We start from the raw sequence: 26,849 nt of genomic DNA, 5'->3' as shown, positions 1-26,849 counted from the left end.
TAAGTGTATTGTTTCTATTTAAAGTCCTATGTTTGTCTTTTTGCATTTTCATATTTGATGGAATATCCAGTTTATAAAAGTAATTCTGTTTTTGCTGACAAAAAAAAGGAAAATGGCTGATTCCTTTCAATTGGTGGACAGATTGCAAAAATCAATTCAACTAATGAGACTACTTATCTTTATCGAATTGATCAAACTCAGTTTTTTTTCTAATTGATTGACTGAAATGATTTGATTTTATTCTTGAATGTGAATAATCTTTTAATGAAAGTAACGTTGTAACTGTAATTTGATTTTTCTTAATGAAGAGTTGGGGTTTAGATGGGCATGAACCCATAAAGGAACAAAACAATTTGGGTTTATTTCTGTAATATCTGTCAGGCCCAAGAATCCAATAAGAATTTATGTCGAAGGGATTCAACCCATCAAAAGCAGGCCAGCAGCTACATCTGGACGTGAAAACAGGGGAAGAAGTTCTTGTCCGAGCAAACTTATAACAAATCATTATATCATTATATATCACTACCAAATATTTGATTACAAAAAGAGCTAAGCCAAAACTTGGGAATTATCTCCCATAAACAATAAAAACAAAACCCTAAAGAAAAAGAACAGAGAGGGAAGAGAGAAGAAACTACAAGCTGAAAGCAACCACTGTAGCCAAAAAAAAAAAGAGACAAAGCATACCCTGAGATTCAAGAAAAGCCAGCACCAATTCCATATCCCTTCTCTATAATATCTTGGCGATAGAAAAGGACGAAAGGAACCCCCCCAAAAAAAAAAAATGAAACAAACCTTCATTTCTAAAGAATCGATACACAAATGGATATGAAATCTAAGAGACATGAATTTACAGGACGGTATTGATATGCAGAGCTTTGAGCAGCGAAGTTGCCATTTGTTTTACTAATACTTGGCCTCCAGAGCGTTGTCCATCTCTGCGTTCCTCAATCAGATTTTGGAGCTTGTGAGGTAGATCATTCTCCACAATCAATTGTTTCGGACGTGGATGGTGCTCATAAACAGCCTGCCGGATGAATTTATATCAATATGTGAGCAACTAAAAATTCCAACATTAAATCTCCCAAGGCATAACAAAACGTCCACTCAAAATATTAGTCAAACTTATTCCCACGAAGACTCGCACACAAACTGAGAAGAAAAACATCAAAACAAATTAAATTGAACTTTTAACCTAGTCCCTAAAGTACAAACATTGGTACAAAATTGTGTTTCCAGCCTGCATTAGAGGTATTACAGACTCAAAAAATCATAAGCTAAAATTTCACAACCCAAGGAACCTTGATCCTTTCCTGGATTCTAACATAAACTTTCAACAGATTTTTGGGATGAAAAGGAATTAAAGGACTGGTGGGACTTGGTAACCAGACCATTTACAAAATTTTATCATGCGGGCAACATTGATTGACATGTTAATCCTCCTCCCATATGTTCTACTACTTATCTTTTGAAAAAGAAATGTTCTACTAGTAAATCAGGGAACAAAAGCACCAAAAGTTATGATTTAAAAGAATGAAATATCTCACCTTGATAAGTTTAAGAAGGTTAAGACGGGCTATAGCATCCTGATGGTCCAGCCTTGAAATAAGCAATGGTGTCAAACCATTAACAGCTAATGTTGTGTTTATTCTAGAAGATTTCCTGCATTTAAGAAATATATACATGTAAAATCTAGCACAGATTGCACAACAAATCAAATGCTACTACAGCACAGCAGTAAAACTGCCAGGAAAAGATAAACAGCAAAGACAAAAAGGTCTGAGAGAGAAAGAAACGTCTGTGGAGAAGGAAAGGAATTTTTTATCTGAACGCTTTCAGTTGACAACACAAGACAGATATTTCACAGATAAGCGTATCTGGAGTTTCACCAGTTCACAGATTTATGCATATGTACATGTGACAAATTTTCAGAGTATTTGTAATGGAAAATTGGACATTATAACAAGCCGATTCAAGAACATCAACTTCCATGAGATACAATGAAAATGACGGATACTGTCTAGGGAAAGGTGTACTAAAAAAAAAATTGTAATAAATATGGATATCAGGCAACAATTCAGATTGCCGAGGGATGGGCCTCTTTTGAGCTAGAGGTTAGCTAAATACGTACTTGATGGTAAAGAATAGAAAGAACAACAGCACATACGTGATAATTTTCAAGAAAGGCTCCAATATGTGAACAAAATGTTGCTCTGGACAGGACTGGAAAAATTTCACCAGCTTCTGAATTGCATCCTTCTTCAGCAATGCCTGTTCAACTTTGCGGTTGTCATTGTCATGAGCCAAGCAAACAGCAATCGAATCTAATGCCGTTACAGACCATAGTTCATCATCAAGCAGGCTCAAGTACACATCCAACCCACCATGGGCCCTCAACTGCTCCCTTGAGTTGCGCGACGCATGAGCCATATCACACAGTAGGGGTAATGCATATTGTTTCAGGGGAGAACCTGAAATAATAAATTGCATTAAGTGTGGAATGATTCCATTTTCAGCTGCTTGTTCCTGCCTCCTCTTATTTATCTTGCACAGATTGAACAATGCATTGAGGACCTTCAGAAAAGCACAATACAATCATGAGAATTGAATCAATGGTAATTACCCAAAAAAAAGAATTGATGATACATGTTTATCATCAATAGTTCAGACCTTTCTAATTTTCCGCGAAAAGGAAATATAAAGGAAAGCACAGTATGCTAATTATGCTTTTACATGTATGAGAATATGCTATTTTTTCTTGTAAGAAAATGAAGGTAGATAGCAGTGTGGGTAAATCTTTAATTACACCGACCACTGCCATTCTAAAGCAGCCACATTTAATTTTCAAAACAGATCCTGACTTCCATTTAAACAAACAAATGGATGGCGGTGTCCTGAAAATGGGACACACATGACAATTTCTTTTATTTAATCACCGCCAATATCCTGTCAGTATCACCCAAAATAGTAGTGAAAATGATGGAAAGATGTAACCATGCACAACTTTCAAATGGTGATGGAAGGAACCAAGCACATATAGAGAGATATCAGTGTGATAATGCATAGACATAACAGTAAATTTAATTTACTAGCCAAGAGTTATATTACTTTAGTTATTTTTATGTTTTCATTTATATTTTATTTTCCTATTGTCGTAGGAATAATACTTCTAATTTCATTAGTACTAATATTTTTTAGTTTAATCCTGTTCAGAAAATGATATTTTGCATAAATACCTTTCTAATCTTCATTAAAATAATCATCCAGTTATTTAACAAAATCCATCAAGAGTTTTTCAATACCTGATTGTATGATTTAATCAAATATTAGGCGTGATATTTAGAACCTTAAGTGGGCAAATCAACCCTAATGTATTCTACATTAATTTGTATTTGAGCTAAAAGAATTCTACACTTAAAACCTCATTTTACACAGACAAATAGCCCCATACCTGCATGCCCTGTTGATCATGATCGCAAATAATTAAGAAGGCTCCAATTCACAAGATTATAGATTTTCTCCATATCTATTTGCGCAGGAGCTTCTCCCTCTTTTAATATAGCAGATTGTCCACCACTTAATTGGTAACAAGTGCTAAATCAAGAATTTGCCTATCTCCCACAAGAGCATGTCGGCACTCACCTGCCACTTTATCTATTACTTTGAACATTCTTTTGGCTAGTACCTTTACAATGAGTTTATAAATATTTCCAATTAAGCTGATTATTCTGAAATCCTTGATATTAACTGCCCCTCCACCTTAGCAATGAGCACCGGGAAAGAGAAATTTAAGGATCTAACAAAGGATCCAGATTCGTGCAATTCCAAAAAAGGTCGAGAATATCCTTTTCCATTGTATGTCAACATTCTAAAGAAAACCCAAGTTAAAACCATAAGGGCCAGGAAATCATGAGGATTTCATTTGGTATGACATAAAGATTTTATTTGCTCATACAACCCATCTCTTCTTATGATCATTGATACCCCCTACATGTCAAGAAATGATACAACCAAACATATCCAATCCTCATTCAACACCCCGTCCCGCCTCCTGTCCCCTTTCCTTGGGATATCATAATTAATGGAGGTCTACAGTCTTCTCAATTATCTAGAGCTCCCCACCCCCTGTTTGTGTTTAATCTTTGACTTCGAACTCTCACCATTCACCTTCTCCTTCCTTCTTTTCTCTATGTTCTTAAAGAGTTCCACAGTCTGCTCCTCTAATCTATCATATGTGACCCCTAAAAGGGAACTGATTCTCTAAACATTTTGAAAGATCCGTCAAGAATTTTCTTCATCAATCAAATCCGCAATCCTCTCCCCCCGCATCTCCTCCACTGTTGCCTCCCTAGTCTGTATCAGAAGCACTATTTCCCTCTTGGTACTAGTGACTTCCTCCATCGGGATCATTATCAGAAGTCATGTGATCCCCTCCTTTGGTTTTCAATGTGATCCCCCTCAGCAATTCCAAATCTGATGTCTTTCCCCCTGCCCAGATCTTCCACACAATTCCAACTTGTCTCCCTTCACCTCTGCCTCTCCTTCCGCTATCAGAATTAGCCTACTCGCTCACCTTCATTGTCGATCATCCAGATTCTCTCTCTCCCCTGCTATTGGTCACGGGTTTCAACCATTTTTTTAGGTCACAAGTCTCTAGATCCATTTTAAACTGAGACCCGTTTTCCTGACCCACCTCCTCAGCTCCACTGCTCAATCTACTTCCCCTTCTCGGCCCATGTGAAATGTTTAGTTGGCCCACCTTCTCTTTTTAAATTTAAATTTAGCCCACTTCACCAGAGCTCTGTTGGATCCAATTTCCTCCCAGAGCAACAAAAGCAAAGCACTTTGGACTTCATCACAACAACCTGCTCTCCTGCTTTTGGACAATAGTGTTTTGAAATTTGAATTCAACTCGGCCATTTCTGGTTTCAGATCTCGCTTTTTCTACCCGATTTCCTTCCCTTGAACCGTCTTTTATAGCCTCTGCAAAAAAATTTTCCCTCTTCATTTCCACCCCTCCCTACAGGCAAGCAACAAAGTAGTTCCAATGACTCACCGTGCCTTTCAACCGGATTCTTCATTTGCATCTGTCAGGCCGTCAAGAATCTCCTAGCTTTATCTGCTAATTCACACTATCTCCCTGCCAAATCGAACAACACAACCATCATTCTCTACCAACCGCCAGCTTGTGACCCTTCCGACATGAAAATGCATTTCACCACCTCCCCCTCCTCTTCTGTGAGAACCAAAAATCTCTCCCTCCTATTCCTCCAGTGCCACCCACAGGTTATCTTATTCCCCTCATATTCGGCCCCATGCCTTCCCACCTCTTGACCAGTAGAAATCCTTTGATGCACCCAACAATTATTCCACTTCATCCTCCTAAAACGTTATTAATACCTGAAAACCCTCCTATTCTCACTCACCTTTATGCCTTCCAATTTGTTCCTCTTTTAGGCAAATATCAAAGGTCTTGCTTTTAATGACCAAAAATCTTCCCTTATGGGAAAGCATTTCAACCACCCCCAGGGATGGGGATGTTTGTTGTGCAAGTGTATGTGTCCATCTGGTATGTTAAGATGGACGACCTTCGATCTTTGACATCAATGTGGAAGGCAACGTTCACCCTTCAACAAAACACCTTACCACCAGTTGCCCTAGATGACCGAAAACCCTAGACAACTGGAAGCCCGATGTACCGTACTTCTAGAAGATAATAATTTGTAAGTAGTTTAGTTAACAAAGGCATGCAACTTATCATGAACATCAACATTAAGCTTTTGTTCGAAAGTCTTATCAGGTTCCTCCTTTAGGATCATTATTCAGTTAATTAAACTACTCCAACAATGTCTCAATAGTTGATTTTGTGGTTCAATTGAACACTAGGCATAACATTTAACAAACCCAGGTGTGATATCTAAGTAATTTTTTCAAAATTTCTAAGAAAATCAGCTCTAATTTGTAGTACATCATAATGCATCCAAACTATGCTTTTTATATATGTGCCCTAGGTGATCAAGATTGCAATAAAGGACCAAATTTTCCCATATTCAATTCTTCACTGGCCAACATAGATATTCATTCCAGAGAAGTTTGTGGGTTTTCGCCCTCAATATTCTGCAGATGAACAGACAAACAAAAGGCTATCTCCTTCAGCCTGGCGATCAATAAGGTCTTATGGAAAGAAACGAATAAAGCTTTTGGGGATTTGCTCTTCTTTCGATAGAATTACTAATATTTGTTTCTAAACCTTGTGTTTTAAAGGTTGTGTATTTTGTTTAAGGGGTCATCATCTCCAATAAGATGATCTAGTAGGCCCCCCATTTTGTGTAAATTTCTAATAGGATGGCACTCCTTTAGGTCATGAGCATAAGTTTCCTTTTCGCCCAAAAATATAGTATTAGTCCAACTACTTACTATTATTAAGATAGAGATTAAGAAGGCAAACCTCATTATGTATTTGATAAACGAGTGGCCCGTCTTTCAATTCAAGGTTTGGGATCAAGTACTTGATCGCATTTGCTTTCTGAAGATACTCTAGGCAGTTTGGATCCGTGGACAAATGATTAATGCACTTCAGTATCTGCAACAGAGGAAATTGTGAGACAATAAAGAAAGCAAAAGTTCACCTAATGTGAACCATAAAACAAACAGAAAGATAATCAAATACCTTCAAAAGAATAGGAGGTTCTATCCTATTAAACATCTGGAAAAGACGGCTAAGCAGGCTTTGGATGCACATGTAAGATTTCACTGTCGTATCCGCTTGGGCAAATTCAAGTAAAAGATCGGCTACTTTTTCCAGATATTCCCTGGCAACATCTGCATTTAATGCTGAGACCATGTGGGAAAGTAATCCAGATGATGTTGCACTTCCAGGTCTAGCATTTAAAACACCAGAACCAGACAGTACACCCGATGCTGTCTGAGATATAATTCCAGATGTTGAAGCGGCTCCCTCATTTGATGCCAGTTGTCCCACCTTCTTACTTGCTGTTTTATGTGAAATCCTAGGTGCTGAATCAAGATTTCCATTTTCCCTTCCACGCCCTGAGACCTCTGCAAGACAATACCAGTACTTACCCTTTCAACCATAAGTACAAAAATGTAGCTGAACACATATCAAACTGAAGTTGTAAAACAAAAGAAAGCAAATAAAGCAGAATAAATTTTAGAAGAGAAGTTGAAAACCAAATCTTTTTAGGTTTGTGCATAATAAGAAGAGTATAAGGTCAAATGTTGTGGCTATATGCACCACCAACAACTTTACCAATAAACAGAACAGGCCCAAAAATTTCACCCAAGGGCAGTTGGCTTTTATCACCTCTCACATTTCAAGGAAAGATTGATGGTCTTAAAAACCCAGAAGGCACAGCCCTTGTTTGAACTAAAAAAGGATGCCAAGTTTGTTCTTGGCATGCAGTGCAACACAGAATTAGATGTTAGCCACTAAGTTCATGAAATTAATACATATTTTAAGAATACAACTCATCATCATCAAGTGATAATAGTATTTTCAGGATATAAACACAAGCTTATTTTGTCATTCCACAATTTGAAAATTAGGAGATGACAAATACTCAAACAACTACCTGCAAACTCTGCCATCAGAAAATCTAGTTCACCGTTTGTCTTCTTTTCATTTGTTGCATGCAGTAAAGGGAGAATGCTTTCGTGTCTCTCCAAGCCAGGGTGATGACGTACATATTCCAGTTGACCAGAGAAATGTCTGGAAGGGGGTTCCTTCTCTAACAAGCTTAGCAGGGGACGAACTTGTTCTGGCTGAGTTCCTATTGCAACCGAAAACCCATTTGACCCGCCATCTGCCAGTTTTGGAGGCCTATCTACAGACGCTCTATTAGCAGAAGTTGAGATCCGTTGCTGTCTACGGTCTGTATCTGCCCAAGAAGGTTCCCTTGTTGCTAAACTTCCAACTTTTTCTAACAAAGTAGGCTCAGGCACTTTAGCAGCAGCCGATGCATCCACTGCTGCACTGCTAGACCGTGGTCTTTCATTATCCAAAGCTGGATATCGCATATCCAGTTGATTGGTATCTGACCTTTGAGAATGTGAGGTAGAACCATGTGAAGCTTCCTGGGACAAAATTGATAAGGAATGATCACTCATTCCATGCCTACCTTTAGAGATATCAAGTTGATCATTTGCAGAGAGTGATCCCTCATTCTGAAGAAAAATAGGATGGCTAGTATCCAGCTGACCAGAACGTGGTCTTTGAGCTGAGCCATCTGCTGTATGCCCACCTCCAACAGTTATAGAAGCTAGCCGAGTTGCCTCATTCAAGCTATAAAGAGTATTGATAAGCCTAAGCAGTATGCCATTCTTTGCAGCTATACGACAGAAATCATTTCTTGGAGTTGATCTCTGAAGTTTAAAGACCTGCCACATCCCATCAATAGCTAGATGAACCATTTCCCTGAATGAAAAAGTTTAACAAGTTCAGCTTCTAAGAATATAAAAGTACAGTAATGGAATTAGAATGAATGTGATATAGATACGGAAAAAAAGTAACTGGGCTTGGAGAGCAAGGACACTAGTTCTATTCTGAACAGTAGAACCAACATCGGTATATATGAGGAATTTGACACTATCTATGCGCATGTTTCCAGAACTATAAATAGTAGTAATTCATTTCTTAGTTATTCCAAAGTTATAATCTGTCACACGAACCAACTTAGCGTTATTCATTAAGAGAATATATATGTACACACCTGTATTTTGCATAATCAGCCTCTAGGAAGCCAACTAAAACAGGTATTCCACGGCAAGCTATGAACATTTGCAATGTCAAAGAGCTGCAGAGGAGCCTTATGTCAATCCCATTAACAGAAGTGATAAAGCCAGTAATAACAACAACGAGAAAAATCAATACCTTGATAAACAAAGCTGCTGCAAAAAATAAGCAGATTCCATGCGAACTTCTCGGGGACGATCAGGTACCGCAAAGCCCATCACTACAGGAATCTGCTAAGAAAATTTGAAATAAATAAAACGAACAAGATTTAAATAATAGTGCAGTATATAAGCATTCTGGAAAATGCAGCAAAGAAAAGTTTAGAGTGGGAAGTTAGGATCAATTCTCTTGCCCAAAAACTTCAAGGTGAAAAATTCTCTCCAAAAAACAAACGTGTTGATGGAAATAAATGTAAAAACTCTACCATTATCATCATCAAAAACATCAACATTCGCTGAATTGGAATCACCCATCAAGTTTAACCATTCAATAAAACTAGTACACCAAACATTTAATGCCTTCTATTTTTTCTAGTTCCTTTTTTTCTCCAAAAATTACATAAAGAATGTGAAAGAAGTCCTCGAGAAAGAATATTCAATTTTGTCCGATTTTAAAAATCTGAATCTCTTTTGAGGGGATCCATCCAACACCAAATGCTTGAAGAATAATGTTGCAACCAAACTAGATATCCACCATCAAGGACATCATGGATGAACAAACTACTTACCAAGCCAACTAGACAGGCATTTTCCTGGAAATCAGGATTATCTTTTACAATCTGATTTATAAGTTGAAGTACAGAACAGATAACCTGAAATCAGGAAGAAAAAGATATCCTCAGCATTAGTTCACTGACATTTCTAACAGTTTTTTTTTTAAATTACTTTCTAACAAGTTAACTGTTACATACTATATGGAAAAAGAAAAGATATATGCCAGCCTAACAATAGTTGACATACGCGAGTTTTGGGAACTTCAAGCAATTCCATCAGAGGAAGCAAACCATGTTGAGTGACAAAAACTATTTTCTGCTCAGGGCGCTGGTGAAAGATTGCAATGAGCTTCTGACAGGCAGACACAATTGCATCTTCTGATTCCTCTGCCCTTAAGGAACCAACCAATCTGCTAAACTCAACAGCCTATCAGGAAAATACATAACACAAATTCTTGAGACTTGCCCATCGTCATACAATAAGATAAAAGATAAAAACCACAATTTCAGATGCAAATGAGTCAGATCAGACATTCTATTCCCTTTCCCCCCTCTCACAAAACAATTTTTTTGTGCAGCAGAAAGTGACAAACTTAAAAGGATTAAATGAACACAGCAAGAAGCATCTTTTTTCTAGAGAAATCAATAGGAGACAATTATCAAGTCTGTTACTCTAAATGAGCTAATCAAGGGAATTATAACACTCGTCCTTTGCCATACATGATAACGATACGACTCCAGAATTGATGAACCTAATTGAATCCCCAGGAGGAACTGGTCTTCTAGTATCAAGTCCTACTACTGCAACTTCTCCAGAAGAAAAAATGGTGAGCAATATTAGCTTTCTTGGCAGGCAAATTTGGAGATGGAGAGACCATATACAAGACCTGTTTCTTGCCAAGGAGGCAGCTTGGGACAATATTCTTACGTTGGACAATCTTAAGGACTAGGAAAAAATTCTAGTCAATGTAAATTTTCGTGATTGAAGACGAAGAAAAGCTGAACATTCTTTATTCTAGTGACCTTGGACAAGTGGCAATCAGGAATCAGCCCTCTCCTTTTTTGAATATGAGTTGTCTGGTAGGAGGATCCACCATAGAGGAGCTTTGAGTGTGGCAGGTCGAAATAGGAAAAGGATCATTACCTTATTCCGCAGTCACTTTTTGGTAATTTGGAGACAAAGAAACAGGAGAGCTTTTGATGGTGCAGTTTCATCTTTCCAGAGGATGCGCATCGAACCTATTAGACTCTTTTACTTATTGAAAAAAAGAATAAATATTATTAAGAGAAGAAGATACTCATCCTATTAAAGTCATTTACTAATAGCTATATATCCTGTTTTTATATAAAGATTACAACCCCCTTGGTGTCTCGTGATTAATGTCGTTTTCTATTTAAAAATGAAATCTCGCTCAAAATGACCATTAGTTCATCAGAATACACAACTGTTTATAAAACTGTAAGCAGTAAAATACAAAATATGAATATTTGAATAGAACGCCATATCCAACATTATATCAACATTACTTGCAATGCATAAGAAATGCTTCTGACTAAAATTTAGCTAAGAATTACAAGAGAGAGACATGTTTCTGACAATTCGCCTAGACTATTTATGTAAGAACTATGAGGCGGAGACACGTACCAAAAATCCTGCTAGTATGTAACTTAAAACCAGGTCCTAAAATCCTTAGATTTGCAGTAATACCTATCAAATAACCTGTTCCTTTTTTCTTTTGCAAAAAGAAACCACCACAAAATATGTGCTTGGATGCTTCAATAGACATATCTAAGCAAATATAAAACTTTAAATTCCTATGGTTTAAGGGGAAAGAAGGAAACACTATCTACAGCATTCTAGAATGAAGATGACCAGATCAATCTTAAGGAACAGAAGGATGAAAGAAGGACAGCAAAAAAAACCCTATGAACAACTGAACAAAATAAAAAGAATAACTGGGAAAGGACATTTTAGAGGGGAAAAAAAAGGACATAACTGCATATACTTTTTCTCTTTTATCCAAGCTAGTTGAGATAAGTTAGTAGGTACATATTACAAGGATAAAACTTAATATATCAAACATGAGACCAATCAGAAATATTGGAATTTCAACCAAAGAAATGGCGTAGCATGCAAACAATAGTGGTTTAAAGATGAACTTTCTCACATTTCATTGCATGAAATTTTTCAAAAGGGCCTTCACTGGCAATAAAATTTCTGATGGAGACAAACAGGAAAGGACAAGAAAATTAAAATGATTAAAACTTATCCCGCCTGAGGAGTATCATTTCCACGACAAAAACAATCAACTTATGAAGTATACAATTAGGAAATCTGGAATATTTCAATGCTAAATAACTTGTGTCAACCTTTGATTTTAAAAAAAAGACTACCACGTACCTGAAGGGGAAAAATGTTTTCAGCTGGCAGTTTCTCATCAAAAACCTGCAAAAAACATAAAAGAATAGCAATGCTGTCAGAAATAATTATGCAAATGATAACCGCATAAAGTTAAATACTAAACATATGAAACCATCTTTTTTTCCTCTCTCTGACAAGAATTCTTTTTTTCCAACAAACACATACCAAACCATCAATATCAATCACATCGTCCTTCAGAACGCCCATCATTAGCCGAAACAGGTCACCACCACCATTTGTCTGCCCCATTTCCTTTTCCAATTGTTTCTGAGCAATTGTAGCTCTCAGTTTTGTAGCTAGATCGTTCTTTTCACTTTCAGCCACAGAAGCATTGCCTTGGTTAACAGTTGATGTCGATGCAGATGTTGAAGCCTCAGTGGCTCGATCCTCCAGATTTTTATCCAATGGATGAAATAAATCATCCAAGGATGCATCCCCAGGAGGATCACTAAATCTACTCAACTCATTCCCTCCCAAGGTTGTCAATCCCTTCACAGCCTTAAAAAGCAGAAAAAAATTCATAAAATCCTTCCGTGTGCATAGGCAACCCATTCAAGTAAGAAAAACATAGAGAATGGAATCTGGAAAGTGAACTCAACTTATCTATCACTTAGATGGATCTCTATATTATGTGGAATCTACTTTCTAGCGTGCAATAAGTACAGCAGGTGGTAAAAATGCATACAGGCCCGAGACGAGAAGAAATGTAAACAGATCCATTCAACACTCAAAAAGAGAATCCACATACATCCATTTAAGGGACAACTAAAATAAAAATTCATGGAAAAGGACTTGCACCTACATTTGACAGAGAATCTTTGCAGATATAGAACGAGTATCTAACTTCTAACCATATTTGGCAGTTTTTAATGAGGAAATGAAGGATTCTTTGAGATATTTTGAGAACTCTTCAACCCCACCCCCTCAACCCAAAAAAAAAAGAACCAGCCAATTTCCCCCCTCTAAGGATTTCAGGGTCAACCAGCTTTATGAAACAAAAAAATTCCAAGAAAAGAGATTTTGCACTATGTAGAGAGATTTTTTTAAGATATAGAAAAGTAAAAGAGCACTTAACTTCTAACCTTATTTGGGACTTCTACAACGCAGAAAAGTAAACGAGCATTTAACGTCTAACCTTACTTGTGAGTGTCTAGGGAGTACAGAGATATTTTCGCAATTTCTTGAAAACTTAACAACCCCCATTCTCCCTAAAGCCAGATTTTCCACCATCTCAAAAATTTAGAGGATTTCAGCAGTAAGCTTCTTTTATGAACTAAACAAGAACCCATTGGAAAAGAAGTATGATTGTTCATGAAAAGCTTTTAGGAAATAGAAAAAATAAACGAATATTTTTCTAACCTTGTTTGCGAGCTTGTCAAGGTACAGATAACAAAAATCAAGAACTTTCCACATTATCACTCCAAATCTCTCCCCCAAATGTTTCTCAATACTGAAATTAATTTCCAAACTAAGAGCCTGCTGGGGTAGAAGTTGTGGGGGATATACTCAGGCAATAGATTATAGTCTTCACGAAGAAGAGAGAACACAGAATTTTATGCAGCTCCGCTATGTGCCTAAATCCACAGGACAAACCTCCTACTTTTCAAAATGAACATAATCTTACAGCTAGGGATTTTTCCTTATATAGTTGGCAAAGGAAAAAAAACTAAAATTACCACTATACCCCCATAAAAGAAAAAATGCCCTAGTTCAAGTACATCTGTACCATACTTTTTATCAGGAACTTTTTGTGAATAAATCTCTCTGAATATAGACCACGAGTCAACATAAGTAACTTCCTTGTGAACTTTTAATGTTATTATTCCAAACCTCTCTCCCCATCTTTCCAATATTTCCAAATTTGAATTTCCTAGCAATAAACCTAATTGCAGACCTCTCTTATTTTCCATCCAAATTGAGAAACAAACTTTCCACAAGTCAACATAGTAACCGCCTTTGTGAACTTTTCACACTATTATCCCAAACCTCTCTCCCCATCTTTCCACTATTTCAAAATTTGAACTTTCCTAGCGATAAACCTAATTGCAGACTTCTCTTACTTTCATCCAAATTGAGGAACAACTTATTAGCAAATAAGGTCATTCACCAAATCAGGAAAATATTAATACCCGCATGTTTCAGTCTCCATTAAAGTGGAGATGTGAGTTGCCAGCAGTAAAAGACAAGTTCTTTGAATGACCAGCAGGGCCATAATCAAGTAACAAATTTATGTAGTCTTACGTCATATTTTCCCGAGAAAAACATACGCGCACATCAGCATATCCAAATGACGAAATATTCACCCTTCAAAACAAAATGCACAGAATCAAGAAAGTTTCTAAAAAATGTCCTTTTCCTTAATATTTTGGTAAGGTCTGATCACCATGCTGGGTTTAATCGACTAGGCAGTCGTGAATTATATGTGCCAATTTATACCCGTAATTTTTTCTTAACTACTAGAGGCATTGAACTCATGCAATCCAAGACAATACATATTGGTATTATCATTAAGTAAAATACACAACCTATTCCCTTATTTTACTTCCCTTCCCTCCTCATAAAAACAGGATAACATTTACCTCTCTTTTACCGCTAAAATGCTCCAAACAATTGCAGCATTTCACAGCCAACACTTATTTCAGTATCCTTCACCTTACTTTACTTGCAAAGCTATTTTCTCATTCAATCCCCAAACAAAAGTTTAGAGCTACAGTGATCTGTTGCATTCAATGAAAGGTGATGCTGCAATGCAACAATTCCTTCTCTTATCCTTGCACCAGAAACTGAGGGATTCAACCTTTAGGCCTGTTGACGTCGCTGCCGGCAGTGTCTAGTTCTATTTTAGATGTCTAGAGCATGGAGAAGCACCCAAAGCTAAAGAGAGGAATTGTGGAGCTTTTGAAGGGATAGAAGCACCCTCTACTATAGGTGGAGATACTTCAGCGGATGCACTAAACTTTTGGATTACAGGTCATAATCATACAAAGGATAGCTTCTCAAGCTCATATAAGAATTGGCTTGTAGGGACACTTTCTACGTTGGAGGCATAACTTTTGGCGCCATACTGGCATGTCAAATAGTTTTTTTTTTAATGACTAAATAAGAGAAGGCTCTGGAAACAGAACGACTCAAATACTCCAACCGGTTATTCAGGATAAACATTTTATGCCAACAACGCCGGGTAAAGCGACTTTCTTTTCAAACGCTTCTAGGTTTAACAGATTCTAAATTGAACTATAACTGGAGGAGAAACAATTCACTACCTCAACTGACATACATCTACAATTGAAAAAGAAGGACGACTAAAGACATTGGTAAAAGGGACAACAGCTTATCATGTAGTGTCTTTCTTGATGTTGCTTGTAAATGATTTGATACTTTTAATTGCAAACCAACAGGAATGCAAACTCCTACTTCAGAAGAAAATCATGGACCAACGGCACTATCATAGGTTATGTTATCGAAATTTGATTTCGATTATTGACAGATACTCAGTACCATATGCACCAGTTTAGAGAATGCTGCTCTGATGTAAATCACTATTTTTTAATGAGAAAAGCAATCATCAAGAAGAAAAAACAAGATTAGGAAATCTGCATTAGTATGAACATTTTGTTACTTGTACACCTCCCAATAAGACTTAGGTGCCTTCGTACTTCAAAATTATTTTCTAAATGCACTAACAAACTTAAAATTGTTCCACCATAACACATGGTAATTTATGAACATCTGACAGTGTTCAACAGTAAAAACCCCACATATAATATAATAAAGAAGGACAAGAAAAATAGGACTTTTCTGCCTCTAATCTCAAGCAATTTTACAAATTTATACCGATGATGCAAAATGGACTAACTCTAGATTGCCTAAATAGATTAGGAACCATAATTCTATTAAATATAAAACCACTATACTAGTTAGGAGTCTATTATTGTAGCTTTAATAACTTTAGCATTTTATTTTTATTAGATTTAATTTCCCTAGTTGTATTTTTAGTATTAATTCCTAGTTCAATTAATATTAGTACTTCTTAGTTTGATCCTATTTAGTAAATTTTACCAAGGAAGCACCATATATATTTTTATAATTTTATATTTTGGGACGACTTTAATTATTCAATAAAATACTTTAAGAGTTTCTCAATTTTTGATTCTGTGATGTAATCAGATCCTAAGTGCAATGCTTAAGACTTCTTAGATGTGGGATCTCAGAAATCCTAGATGTGTCTAAGTTTTTATCCCCAAGTCTCTAAGTAGGCAAATTGATCATAATTTTTCCTATATCATTCGGGAAATAAAAAGGACATCAAAAGGGACATGATAAGAGCCTTGAATGGCTTGCTGATGAAGGCTAAAGATATCCAGTTAGTGAGAGATGCTACAATGGGAAGGGGTGATAGTACTGTTGAGATCTCACATCTCTTTTTTCCAGATGAAACATTAATCTTTTGTCAATCTGAGGAGAGTATCTTGTCGCACTTAAGATGTGTGCTCCTGAGTTTCCAAGTTGTTTCAGGGTTCAACATCAACTTAAAAAAATCTGAATTGGTTAGAATTGGTGATAAAAGGGATGAGGTTCAACTTGCTGGGGTTGATGGGGTGCAAAACTGTCAGCCTTTCGATCAAATATCTCGGGGTTCCATTGGAGGCCAAGTACGAAGACACTAGAACGTGGGAACCAATGGTTGAATTGTTTGAAAAAAGATTAACTGGTTGAAAGAGAAACTTCTTATCTAAGGAGGTAGGTTCACTTTAATTAAAAGTACACTATTCAATCTCCATATTTATTACTTATCTACTTTGATGATCCCGGTAAATGTGGCGAGGAGACTGGAAGTTATACAGTGTCATTTCCTTTGAGGCGATGAGGAGGGTAGGAGGAGATACCATTTGGTTAAATACAATAATGTCAAATTACCTATTTATCAGGTTTGAGGATATGATCTCTTCTGGAGATGAACATGGCACTTCGAGGGAAATGGATTTGGAGGTTCATGATTGAAGAGGACAGATTATGGAGGGGATTATTGAGGCGATGTGGGGGAGCACTGGTGATGGAAGGAATGGGAGAAGAGTGAGGAGATCGCATGGGATGGGTTTGTGGAGGAAGATTCAGATGAATTGGCCTAGATTCCAGGAGTGCATTCACTGGAAGCTAGGGAGGGGAAATAGGATCAGATTTTGGTAGGATTAATTGATTTATAGGGGTAGTCTCGTGAGGCAATTTCCGAGAATCTTTGTCATTGCACAATCAAAGAATGTGGTAATCAAGGATGCATATTGTGTTCACAATGGTACCAGGGAATGGGTTGTGAATGTGAATAGAAATCTGAATGACTAGGAAGTAAGTGAATATGAAATTCTGTTGCACATACTTGTGACAAAATAGGTTAACAACAATTCGGACCAATTCAGATGGAAGCTGAAACAAAATGGTAACTTCGGTCAAGTCTTATTATAGGTTCCTTGTGAATGATGAGACTGGGCGGGTGCTCAAGTTCTCGGTTCATCAGGTTTGGAAAACGAAAGCATCTCCAATAAGTGCTTTCTTTGTATGGGAGGCAAGTAGGGAATGCATTTTGACAATTAACAAGCTGATGAAGAGACAAAATTATGGTAAATAGATGCTACCTTGTAGGAAAGCTGCAGAATCATGCAACATCCTCTTGTGGTGCCCTATGGCTTATGAATTGTGGATGATAATTTACAGGCTTCTGGAGATCAATTGGGTCATCGCGGGTATTGTCAAGGATGAGATTTGGGGTGGGATGGGTTTTGTAAGAAAAGAGAGTCTGTAAAATTGATTTATTTCGGTCTATTTTATTGGTTCATGACATTAATGGAGATGAAGATTTTGGGAATGTTATAAATTCTTTAACACAATTGTATATCTTTTGTAAATGGACAGCACCCTCTTGGTATCTTGTTAATATATACACCTAACACTTTTTATTTTAAAAAAAATAATGACAGATAAATTATCTAGCAGAGCCGTTGAAAAGATAGTAATGCAACTTTACCTTTTGAAGACTGTGGTCTTGACTTTTCTGTCCAATACTGTATGATTTTGGCTTAACCTGGGAAGCATTTCCTTTTCCTCCCTGTTTAGAAGCTACAGTTTTCCTTCTTGATTCAGGAGATCCCTCCCCATAGTTCATCAATAATTCATCCCTGTCACTCACGTGCAGTTTCTCATTAAGCTCTGATGGACCATGAGCAGTCAAGGTAAACACTCTGCCAGAACCAGATTGTACAGATGGCTCCTCGTGAATAGCTAAGGTGGGAACTTGATCTGACATAATAAGATCATCTTCCAAATTCTCCCTTTTCGCATCACCAAGCTTACAGCTCGAAGAATGATCTTTATCAGTCTCTCCAAAATCAGCAACTTCTGCCAATGGTAACTCCTTTTGGGAGTCCTGAAATCCAAGGATACAAATCAGAAATTTCATAAAATTAAAATTATTCCACTTCAACCTAAAGTAATGAGCACATACTACTCTACAATTTGTAAGTTTTAGATTTTTTCTTCCTTATCAAATTCAAATGTGTACTGGATATATTCATCAGCTGCTACAAAATAAAGAGAGTAAAGTTGACAAGGTCCCCACTGCTTCAGCTCCTCCAACTTTCTCTGCAGGAAGGATATCAGCAGAATTCTGATTCTCTTCATTAGCATCTTCTGAATCAATGGAAGCATCTTGTTGTACGTTCCTAAGGCAAAAGTACGTAAACAAATAAAACTGTAAGCACTTTAAGCAGAACGACTTGCCAGTTTATGCACATTAAAAACAAATTACGGGATAAAAAGATTAAATATAAAGCAAGAGAAATTCAAATGAGATTCATTAAAAAGAAAAAAACATCTAATGACATCAAGCAAGAAAAGCCAAGTGATCACAGAAACATCAAGGGAAGCACCAAAGTAAAGAGAAAAGGCTTAACATAAAGAAAATTTAAAAGGGTGGTGCATAACATGGGTCGGAAAATTACAAACTAAGAAAGAAGTTGCCGAATAAAAACAAACTAAGAAAGAAAGTTGATGGAAAAAGTGATCAAATTTAAAACTCATAAAAAGAGGGGAAATGAATCTGCATAGAACCAATGAACATATGCTTACATGTTAGAGAATGTTGCTTCCATTTGCCTAAAAAACAAATCTCCTCCAAAATTCAGCAGGAAAATCCAAGTAAAAAAGCACTAACTAAAACGTTAGCCCAAATCAATCAATTCTTCACAAAATCAGACTATTACTGTCTGCAATACAGAGCATCTGAGAGCTAATAACTGGTTGAATGGTATAAATTCTTATCCCAATAAATGAAAAAACAATATATTACAAAAGGCATTTACCTTATTGTTCCACTATGACGAAGAGATGACTGCAAAGCACGCCTATAATTCTGTATCCAAGGATGAGACAGTAGGGTCTTGGCATCAGGCCGCTGTCTAGCATCCTGAAACAGACAACACCATGTATATAAAGAAATAATGAATTTAGAAAAAGAACAATTTCATCTCCATAGTCGAGTCCAAATGGTTCAGATTGCACCATAGCAGCATCTGAAATGTCTCATTTTTCAAGTCAAAAGGACTCTAGGATGCCTAGTCATTAGCAGTATCAACATAGCAATGTGAAAGCTCAAAGTTTACTTCTGATGTCATTTTTATATCTTCCTTAGATTCTCCAAGCTTTAGAAAATTATTTTTCTGGAACTTTAGATAAGTGCAACCCCTTCAAGCATATGTTATTGTAGTCATAATCTTTTCCAAAAGAGGAAAAAAAAGATATTTAAACCTCAAAAAAACTTAATGATCAGAGTTCTGAAAAAAGAATCTCATAACAATGACACCAGGATAAGCAATTCAGCTACAACGATCCCAATACTACAGCTATTGTGTTTCCATTAATACATTTCAATTAATCATTTTTGTAGGCCTTCTCCACCAAAGAATGAACAATTATTTGTATGCGCACTTTCTTCCTTTTGTGATTAGTGGTATCAAGGGTAAACGAGCGTGCATTTGGTACATAAAAATATTTTCTAGTTTTCATTTTCTACACAGAAATTTGCATATATCTAAAATTATGTATGTGGTAGTTCAAAAGAAGAACAAATTTTCAAAAAAAAAAAAAAAGAAAACTACAATATTTTCATAAGCCAAAATGCAGCCTAACTTTTTTCCCTACTGTGGCATACAGCTTGTAGAAAACTAATTTTTTCATCTTGATGCCTTTATAGAAAACTACATAGAACTCACACTTGTACCAAGATATTCAATTTCTCAAGAAAAGAAAATATATAATATGCATAATCTTCAAACTGAATATATTGCTCATTTTTCCTCCAAAAATAAAGTGGAGAACCTAAAGATGGTACACTGAACCATCTAAAGATGTCCAATAGTTTCAACAATAATTCCCCTAAATTAGAATTCAGTAAGACCACTCTTTCAGATACAATTGGAACAAGATACTTTACCATTAACTATAGAGCTTAATTTTCATTTATGATTTACCTATTACAGTGCATCTTCGGTCAAAACTTCATAAACCTTTCAGGTAAGCACATTTATTTACGCCAAGTTTGACTTTTTCACCCCTATTCGTTAATACTTGCTATACTGTAGAACCTCATAGACATTTTTAAATGCTTTTATGTGTATGAAAAGGATGGTGTGTGGGGGTGAATTTTTCAGACACAAGGCACTAGTCTGAGAGAGAGGGAGACAGGGAGTGAGAGAGGAAAAAAAACAAGAAAGTTGACCATAAATTAAAGGGGAGATATAAAAACTTTGTTAACTTGGAAGTCACCTTCTTAAAGCACTGACGCAAAAAGTCAGTGATGTCAGGGGAAAGACTATCAGGTATTGGAGGGTGCTCATCCTGAAACAAATAAAAGGATCAACTTATTGACGTTCTACCATATCAAATGATAGTTACGGTGTAATGAAGTACTTCATAGGGAAAAAAGTTCAAATGAAAGCAAAGAAACTGTCTAAAAAAGAATAAGAAAACTTCTTTCAAAAGAAAAAGAAAGAATAACAAAACAAACCTGAACAATACGAAAGAGAGCTGGCATAGGCTGTAGATCATAGTATGGAGGAACACATGTCAAAAGTTCAATCACAGTGCAGCCAACACTCCAAATGTCAGAAGCAGCACAAACCCCGGACATTTCAATCACCTGTTCATCCTCATATGAACGTACCAAAATGCACTAAAAATCAATCATGTAACATTTCTAGTAAGGATTGTCATATAAACATATCCTTTTTTTTTTAACTGAAAAGTACAATAGTAATATTAGTATGAGCACCAGGGGTGCAAATGAACATGTACAATTATTTACAGCTTAGTCCTCCATTCCAGTAATCTTCCTATAAGTCTCAAAATAAACCGGAGGAAAAAATATAAAAATACAAAAATGTACTTTCAAGAAATAATTTGAGAAAAAGAATACTATTAATATTAAAGTTAATTGACTAATATAAAAAGGAATGCTTCAATCATGTAACATCTGCCAAAAGTTCTGATAAATGTATATGAAAGAAGTGTTTCTGGCTCAATTCTGGGAGAAATCAGAGTTCGTAGACATTCAAGTAGTAAGGAGAAGGGAGGTCTAAGGACCCATTCTCCTTTCCATCTTTCGGATTTCAAGGATTGACAGAAACAAAAGAGCTTTCACAGAGTTGGAAAAAACCCTGACAGTAAAAGTAGGAATATTTGAATTGCACATGCTTTTATTTTTTGGTTATGCTCTCTCGGGTGAGGATGAGATGATAAACGTTACAGATATGTTATCTGCTTCCTAACTTGTACAGCTAGTACCCCCTGGTGCCTTGAGATTTGTGAATATTATTTTTGTTTTTCTTCTTAAACAGTAGAGTATTTTGGAAGAAGTACCTCCGGAGCCATCCAGTATGGTGTTCCAACAACTGAATGTGTGTTAACATCAGCCTCAGTTAGTTTTGTGGCGACACCAAAATCAGCAAGTTTGACAAGTCCCTGAAAACATGCATTAACTCAAGCACTTCATAGAAATTAGACAAAAACATCTTATACATGCTCGACAATCACCGAGAAAATGCACAAAGAAGCAAAATAAGATGAAAATAATCAACAAAAATAGCAATTTACAAACGATGTTTATTGGCTAAAGAGGTTCCAAGGATGCAAGGCTTATTTGTCTCAATTCATTCGTCATAGATTTCAGACCCTTAGTATCTCTGTGTAAGGGTCACCCCAAGAGTAATGGGGAAGATTTGTATTTGTTTTTCATTCCCCAAAAGAAAGAAACATCAAGGACTAAGGAAGAGCGCTTCTCAAGTATCATTACGAAGACATTATACAATTTGTAAGACCCCAAAACTAACAGATTCAGATACATTTATTTCAAAAAAAAAAACAGATTCAGATACATTAACAATATTTCCACTCTTTTCTTTATAACTAAACTGAAGTATGAAATATCAAATTGATAAAACCTCAACATGATATATCAACCAGATAAAAAGTCCAAAGGTGAGAAATGATTAAAGGCAAAACCATCATGTCCAAATATTTTTGTAATGGATGAATCAGTAATTTGGAGGCCAGCCAAATGGCCTGAAATAAAAACAAGAGTGGCTTAAATAATCCTATAAATTTCCTGATGAAATAAAGAACCACAACTGATTTCATAGAATTTTTGCAACAGACGAAAGTCATTAATAGTGGACAACAGAAGTGCAGAACAGTAGAACAACAAAATTTTCCACTATTGTCAGCTATGGCATGTGTGCTCCAAGAGCAATTGAGATCATTTTCTTGAATCTAACCATCCAACCCACCCAACCACTCCTGACTTCTTATTTCTTCTCTATACAAGTCATTTCACAAACTAAGTGAAGGGACATCCAACAAACTGTACCAGGCAGCCTTTTTGGAACAGAAAGCCATCACATGGCCCGAATTCCAATATGATGCATCAATTATCATTTCCAAACAAATCAAAGCTGAACATAATGGTAACAAGAATAAACTTTGTTCTTTCAACTTTACTAGATGTGGTGTAGAAAATCACCACAAACAATTGGAGTTGTAAAATGAAGAAATATTAAGAAGGAATTTAGGAGGAAAAAACATGATCTTGTATGAGAAGATATAGGAGAAAAAATAGGTAGAGAAATATATGCTAGAATCATGAAGAAAGGGAAACTTTCCACTGTTCTTTAGAGTATATTTTCCAGATTTTGATAGATACCAGTTGGGTATTCTGCTCTACAAATTGCAAAATAATGTAGAAGAAAACTATGAAATAAAGTCTTCTTCATAAAACAATAGCATAATTTTCTTAGAACAAAAAGAAAACAACAGCTGAATGTACCTCCTTGGTTGTCAATATATTTGCACCCTTAATATCCCGATGAATAACACCTTGTTCATGGAGATATACCAGACCCTCCAAAACCTGTGCCACACTGATTATTAGCACAGTATCCTGGGAAAAAATATAAGCTAACACAACAAACACAAACCTGAGCAATGTAAACAGCCACCAAAGATTCTGGAAAAGGGCCAAACTTATTAGGCTTGATGATGTTAGCAAGGGAGCCATTCTCCACATACCTTGTCAACAACATCCAGTAATTAAGACTTAAAATTTCAAAGTACAGTTTCATATTAAACCATATCGTCACAAAAATAGCCCACTTACTCAAGAATTATGTGAAGATGAGTTTTTGTCTTCAACGATCCAAGATATTTCACAATATTTTTGTGGTTCAAATTCTGTAAGAGAAGGAGTTCCTTAAGCTTTGCTTTCAGGGGCCACTAGAAGTATGCAAGTTATGTCACACAAATGATTAGGTGAACATAAAGAGCCATTTAGAAATAGCACATCAGCACAAATGTAACGTGTTAGGGTAAAAACATGCTTAAAGCATTGTGTTCTGCAGTAAAATTACGAATGATCGAGTCATTCAAACTCTTTTAGTTACTGATTGGACAATTTATTTCAGCTCCATCATACGTAGCTGGTGCTGATGCTAGGTGCATACTCAGGCTCGAGCAACGAATATAAAGAACTCATGCAAATGCAATGACTGGAAGGAAAAGAACTACCTACCTTTAAGAGATCAATCTCTTGCTAGTGAATGCATCCCGAAAAATAAACAACATCCAGAACCCCAAAAAAAAAAAGAGGAATTCAATTAGTCAGTCGCATAATGTAGAAGACAATGGGTTGCATATCATTATCTTTGTATACTGGAAAAAAAAACGAAGAATCAGGTTTGAGTAGCCTGATCATACTAGAAAAATCGGAGAATTAGTGGACCACATAAAATATGTAACTTAGTCTAGTGAAAAAGATAATAATGTTCATAAAAGAAGCTCCACTAAAACTTATTACCCATCATTATTTCAAGGGGAAAAAAAAAATCATTCCTCACCTGTGTCTCACTGTTCATAAAAGATAAAACATTCATAATGTCAACCATTTTTTATCAGCAAGCTGGTCAAAGCTAGTTCAATAGTTTGATGTATCTGATTTAATTCAATGGGAAATTATTTTATATAACGGGTATAAATTGATATGGTATCCCATTTTCACCGACAGCTTCATAAAATCAAGAATTTTCACTAGTCTATTATTGAGAAAAATGTGATTCTACATGTCTATTTGTATGCATTAACACTAAGTCAATAATATATAAGTTACCTAACTGTTTACTCAAAACTCTGCTATGGTGACTGAAAATCTTCTCCTATCTCAATAGAAAATTGTACACAAAGTTCTATTCACCTAAAGAAACATCTCATAATGGTATCCCTATTTGATTCTAAGAATTTTGTAATTTAGCAAAACTCTTCTCGGATATATCAAATTCAGATAACTAAAGAAGTCTTTATATTCCAAAATCAGAAGTGACAAAGTACAGGGATTTCAACCAAACAAAGAGAAAAATGAAATCAAACCATGATGATATTAAGATCCTCCTGAGCAATATTCTCCAAAGAGACTTGTTTAATTGCAACAAAATCTCCATTCTCCAAATCCAAGCCTTTGTAAACCCGGCCATATGCTCCTTTCCCAATCTCATCCCCGAGCATCTGCGCCAAGCGAGATTCAGAAAAACACAGTCCCCATAAATGGAATCCAACAGTTAACATCAAGCAAAGGAACCCAAGCATCATCATTTATAAGCAGATTCTAAGTAATAATCAGTTTAATTAATTAAAAAAGTGCAGGAAAGTTAACAAGAATAATAATAAAATAAAGACTTACATAATTTTCAGTAATTAAACCACCCTAACCTACATTTCCAAACCCGAACCCTACACATTCTAAGTTCCAGTTATTTCTTCATCTCTCTTTTTTTTTTTCCTCCCCCCTCATTTTCCCACAGAACAAGTTACAGGTACAGAACACAATTCCCAATCCACATGGAAGCTTCTTCTGGAAAACTCAAAGCCTCAGCTCAAACGAGAATTCAGTAAATAAATTAACTAAAAAATAAAAGAAACCAAATTCTTTTCTCTCCTCATAATTCTCCACTTTCATACCAAATGCCGATCAACCAAAACCCTAAAACAAGTACTCGAGAATCGTGAAAAATAAAACGGTATCAAAAATTCTGATAATCAGCTTACGTATTTATTGTCAAGCGTCTTGGATTTATGAAAATGAGTCGACGTCGTTTGGCGAGACATCTTCCCTCCGCACAGACAACAAAACCTCTCTCTATCCCCCCCCTCCCCCCGTCAAGTTTCAAAAAAAAAAAAAAAAAAGCAGAAAATCAGTCCATTCTCGAACAGAGAGACAGCAAAGAGACTCAAATTCTCTAGGGTTTCGATTGAAAACCAAACTCCAAAAGCTCAAAAGAAAAAAGAAAAAGAAAAAAAAAAAAAAGAGAGAGAGAGAGGGACCAAATTGTGGGGGAGAAAGAGTCCTAATGGACGGGTGTTTGTGATGTTGGCGTTGGTGATGGTGGCGATGGTGAGGACATATCTGTCATTTTCTCGCGAGAATTCTGCTTTTTCTCTTTTCTGCTCTCCATTGACCGTCCACCTTTAAATTTCTGAATGAATCTCACTGTCCCTCTTTGACTCCCCCCCTCACTGGTACAAACTCGACAGTTGTTTTCCTTCCATATAAACCACTGTTCGTCCCCACGAAATAAATTCTAAATATTTTACCAAATTTTAATTATTTCATTTAAATTTCAAATTAAAAATAATTTCAATATTTTTTTTTTTACCTATTTTTATTATTTTAAATAAAATAATTTAATTTTTATATATTTTTTAAATTTAAAAAAAATAATACATATATATATATAACGTTAGTATTTATATTATACGTGTTTAATTTTTATTTTTATTTAATTAATAAATATTTTATAATTTTTAATCTTATTATTAAATAAATCATATATTTTTAAAAAAATTATAAAATGATCGGACAAAGTCAATTCTATAATTATATATTAGATATAAATAAAAAAAAATTTCGTTGATTAAAATTTGTAATTAAAACAGATGAAAGATTTACACGTCTGATTTATCTATTTAAATTCTTAAAAATAATAATAATAATGAAATATCATCACAAATATATATATTATTGAATTATTATAACTTAAAAGTACCAATTTTTTTATACTATATATATATTGATATATTGTAAGAATATATATATATATATATGTGAATAATTAAAATAATTTGACAACTAAAATTTATTAAGTTTATGAATAAAAAAATATATTTTATTAATTAAAATAATTATTTAAAATATGATGTAATATTTTTTAGTATAAAAAATAAAATCGTATAAAATGGTAATTTATTTTATGAGTATATTTTCGTATCATAATTTAAAAAAGTAAATAATTAAATAAAAATTAAATTATTATACGGTGTTTATATATAAAATGTAATTATATAATACATATTATAATTAATTAAAATTAAATTAT

At 35.4% G+C, this 26,849-nt stretch overlaps 1 protein-coding gene across 4 annotated transcripts; it reads right to left on the bottom strand.

Moving 5' to 3' along the window:
• Positions 1-491: 491 nt before the first annotated feature.
• Positions 492-26,003, bottom strand: MAPKKK7 (mitogen-activated protein kinase kinase kinase 7). Of its 4 annotated transcripts, none has more exons than XM_088206258.1 (24): positions 25,522-26,003; positions 24,847-24,981; positions 23,996-24,016; positions 23,585-23,700; positions 23,406-23,496; positions 23,255-23,338; positions 21,793-21,894; positions 20,942-21,106; positions 20,701-20,772; positions 19,239-19,342; positions 18,497-18,599; positions 17,906-18,304; positions 12,052-12,384; positions 11,866-11,910; positions 9,712-9,891; positions 9,480-9,563; positions 8,891-8,982; positions 8,730-8,813; positions 7,593-8,434; positions 6,671-7,059; positions 6,449-6,583; positions 2,168-2,574; positions 1,548-1,662; positions 492-1,027 (listed from the first exon to the last, which is right to left on the bottom strand). In XM_088206258.1, the coding sequence occupies exons 1-24, from the start codon at positions 25,579-25,581 to the stop codon at positions 851-853; spliced, it is 4,335 nt and encodes a 1,444-aa protein (XP_088062384.1). In that variant the 5' UTR covers positions 25,582-26,003; the 3' UTR covers positions 492-850. The 4 variants fall into 4 exon arrangements, with proteins under 4 accessions (XP_088062384.1, XP_088062385.1, XP_088062386.1 ...); XM_088206259.1 differs by having other exon boundaries at positions 20,942-21,073; XM_088206260.1 differs by having other exon boundaries at positions 23,585-23,658.
• Between the last annotated feature and the right edge of the window lie 846 nt (positions 26,004-26,849).

Source organism: Carica papaya, chromosome 6, assembly GCF_054855325.1.
Source record: "Carica papaya isolate Zhongbai chromosome 6, ASM5485532v1, whole genome shotgun sequence".
NCBI lineage: Eukaryota > Viridiplantae > Streptophyta > Magnoliopsida > Brassicales > Caricaceae > Carica > Carica papaya.
Note: the sequence above shows the minus strand (reverse complement) of the source record. Positions and strands in the feature narration are given on the sequence as shown.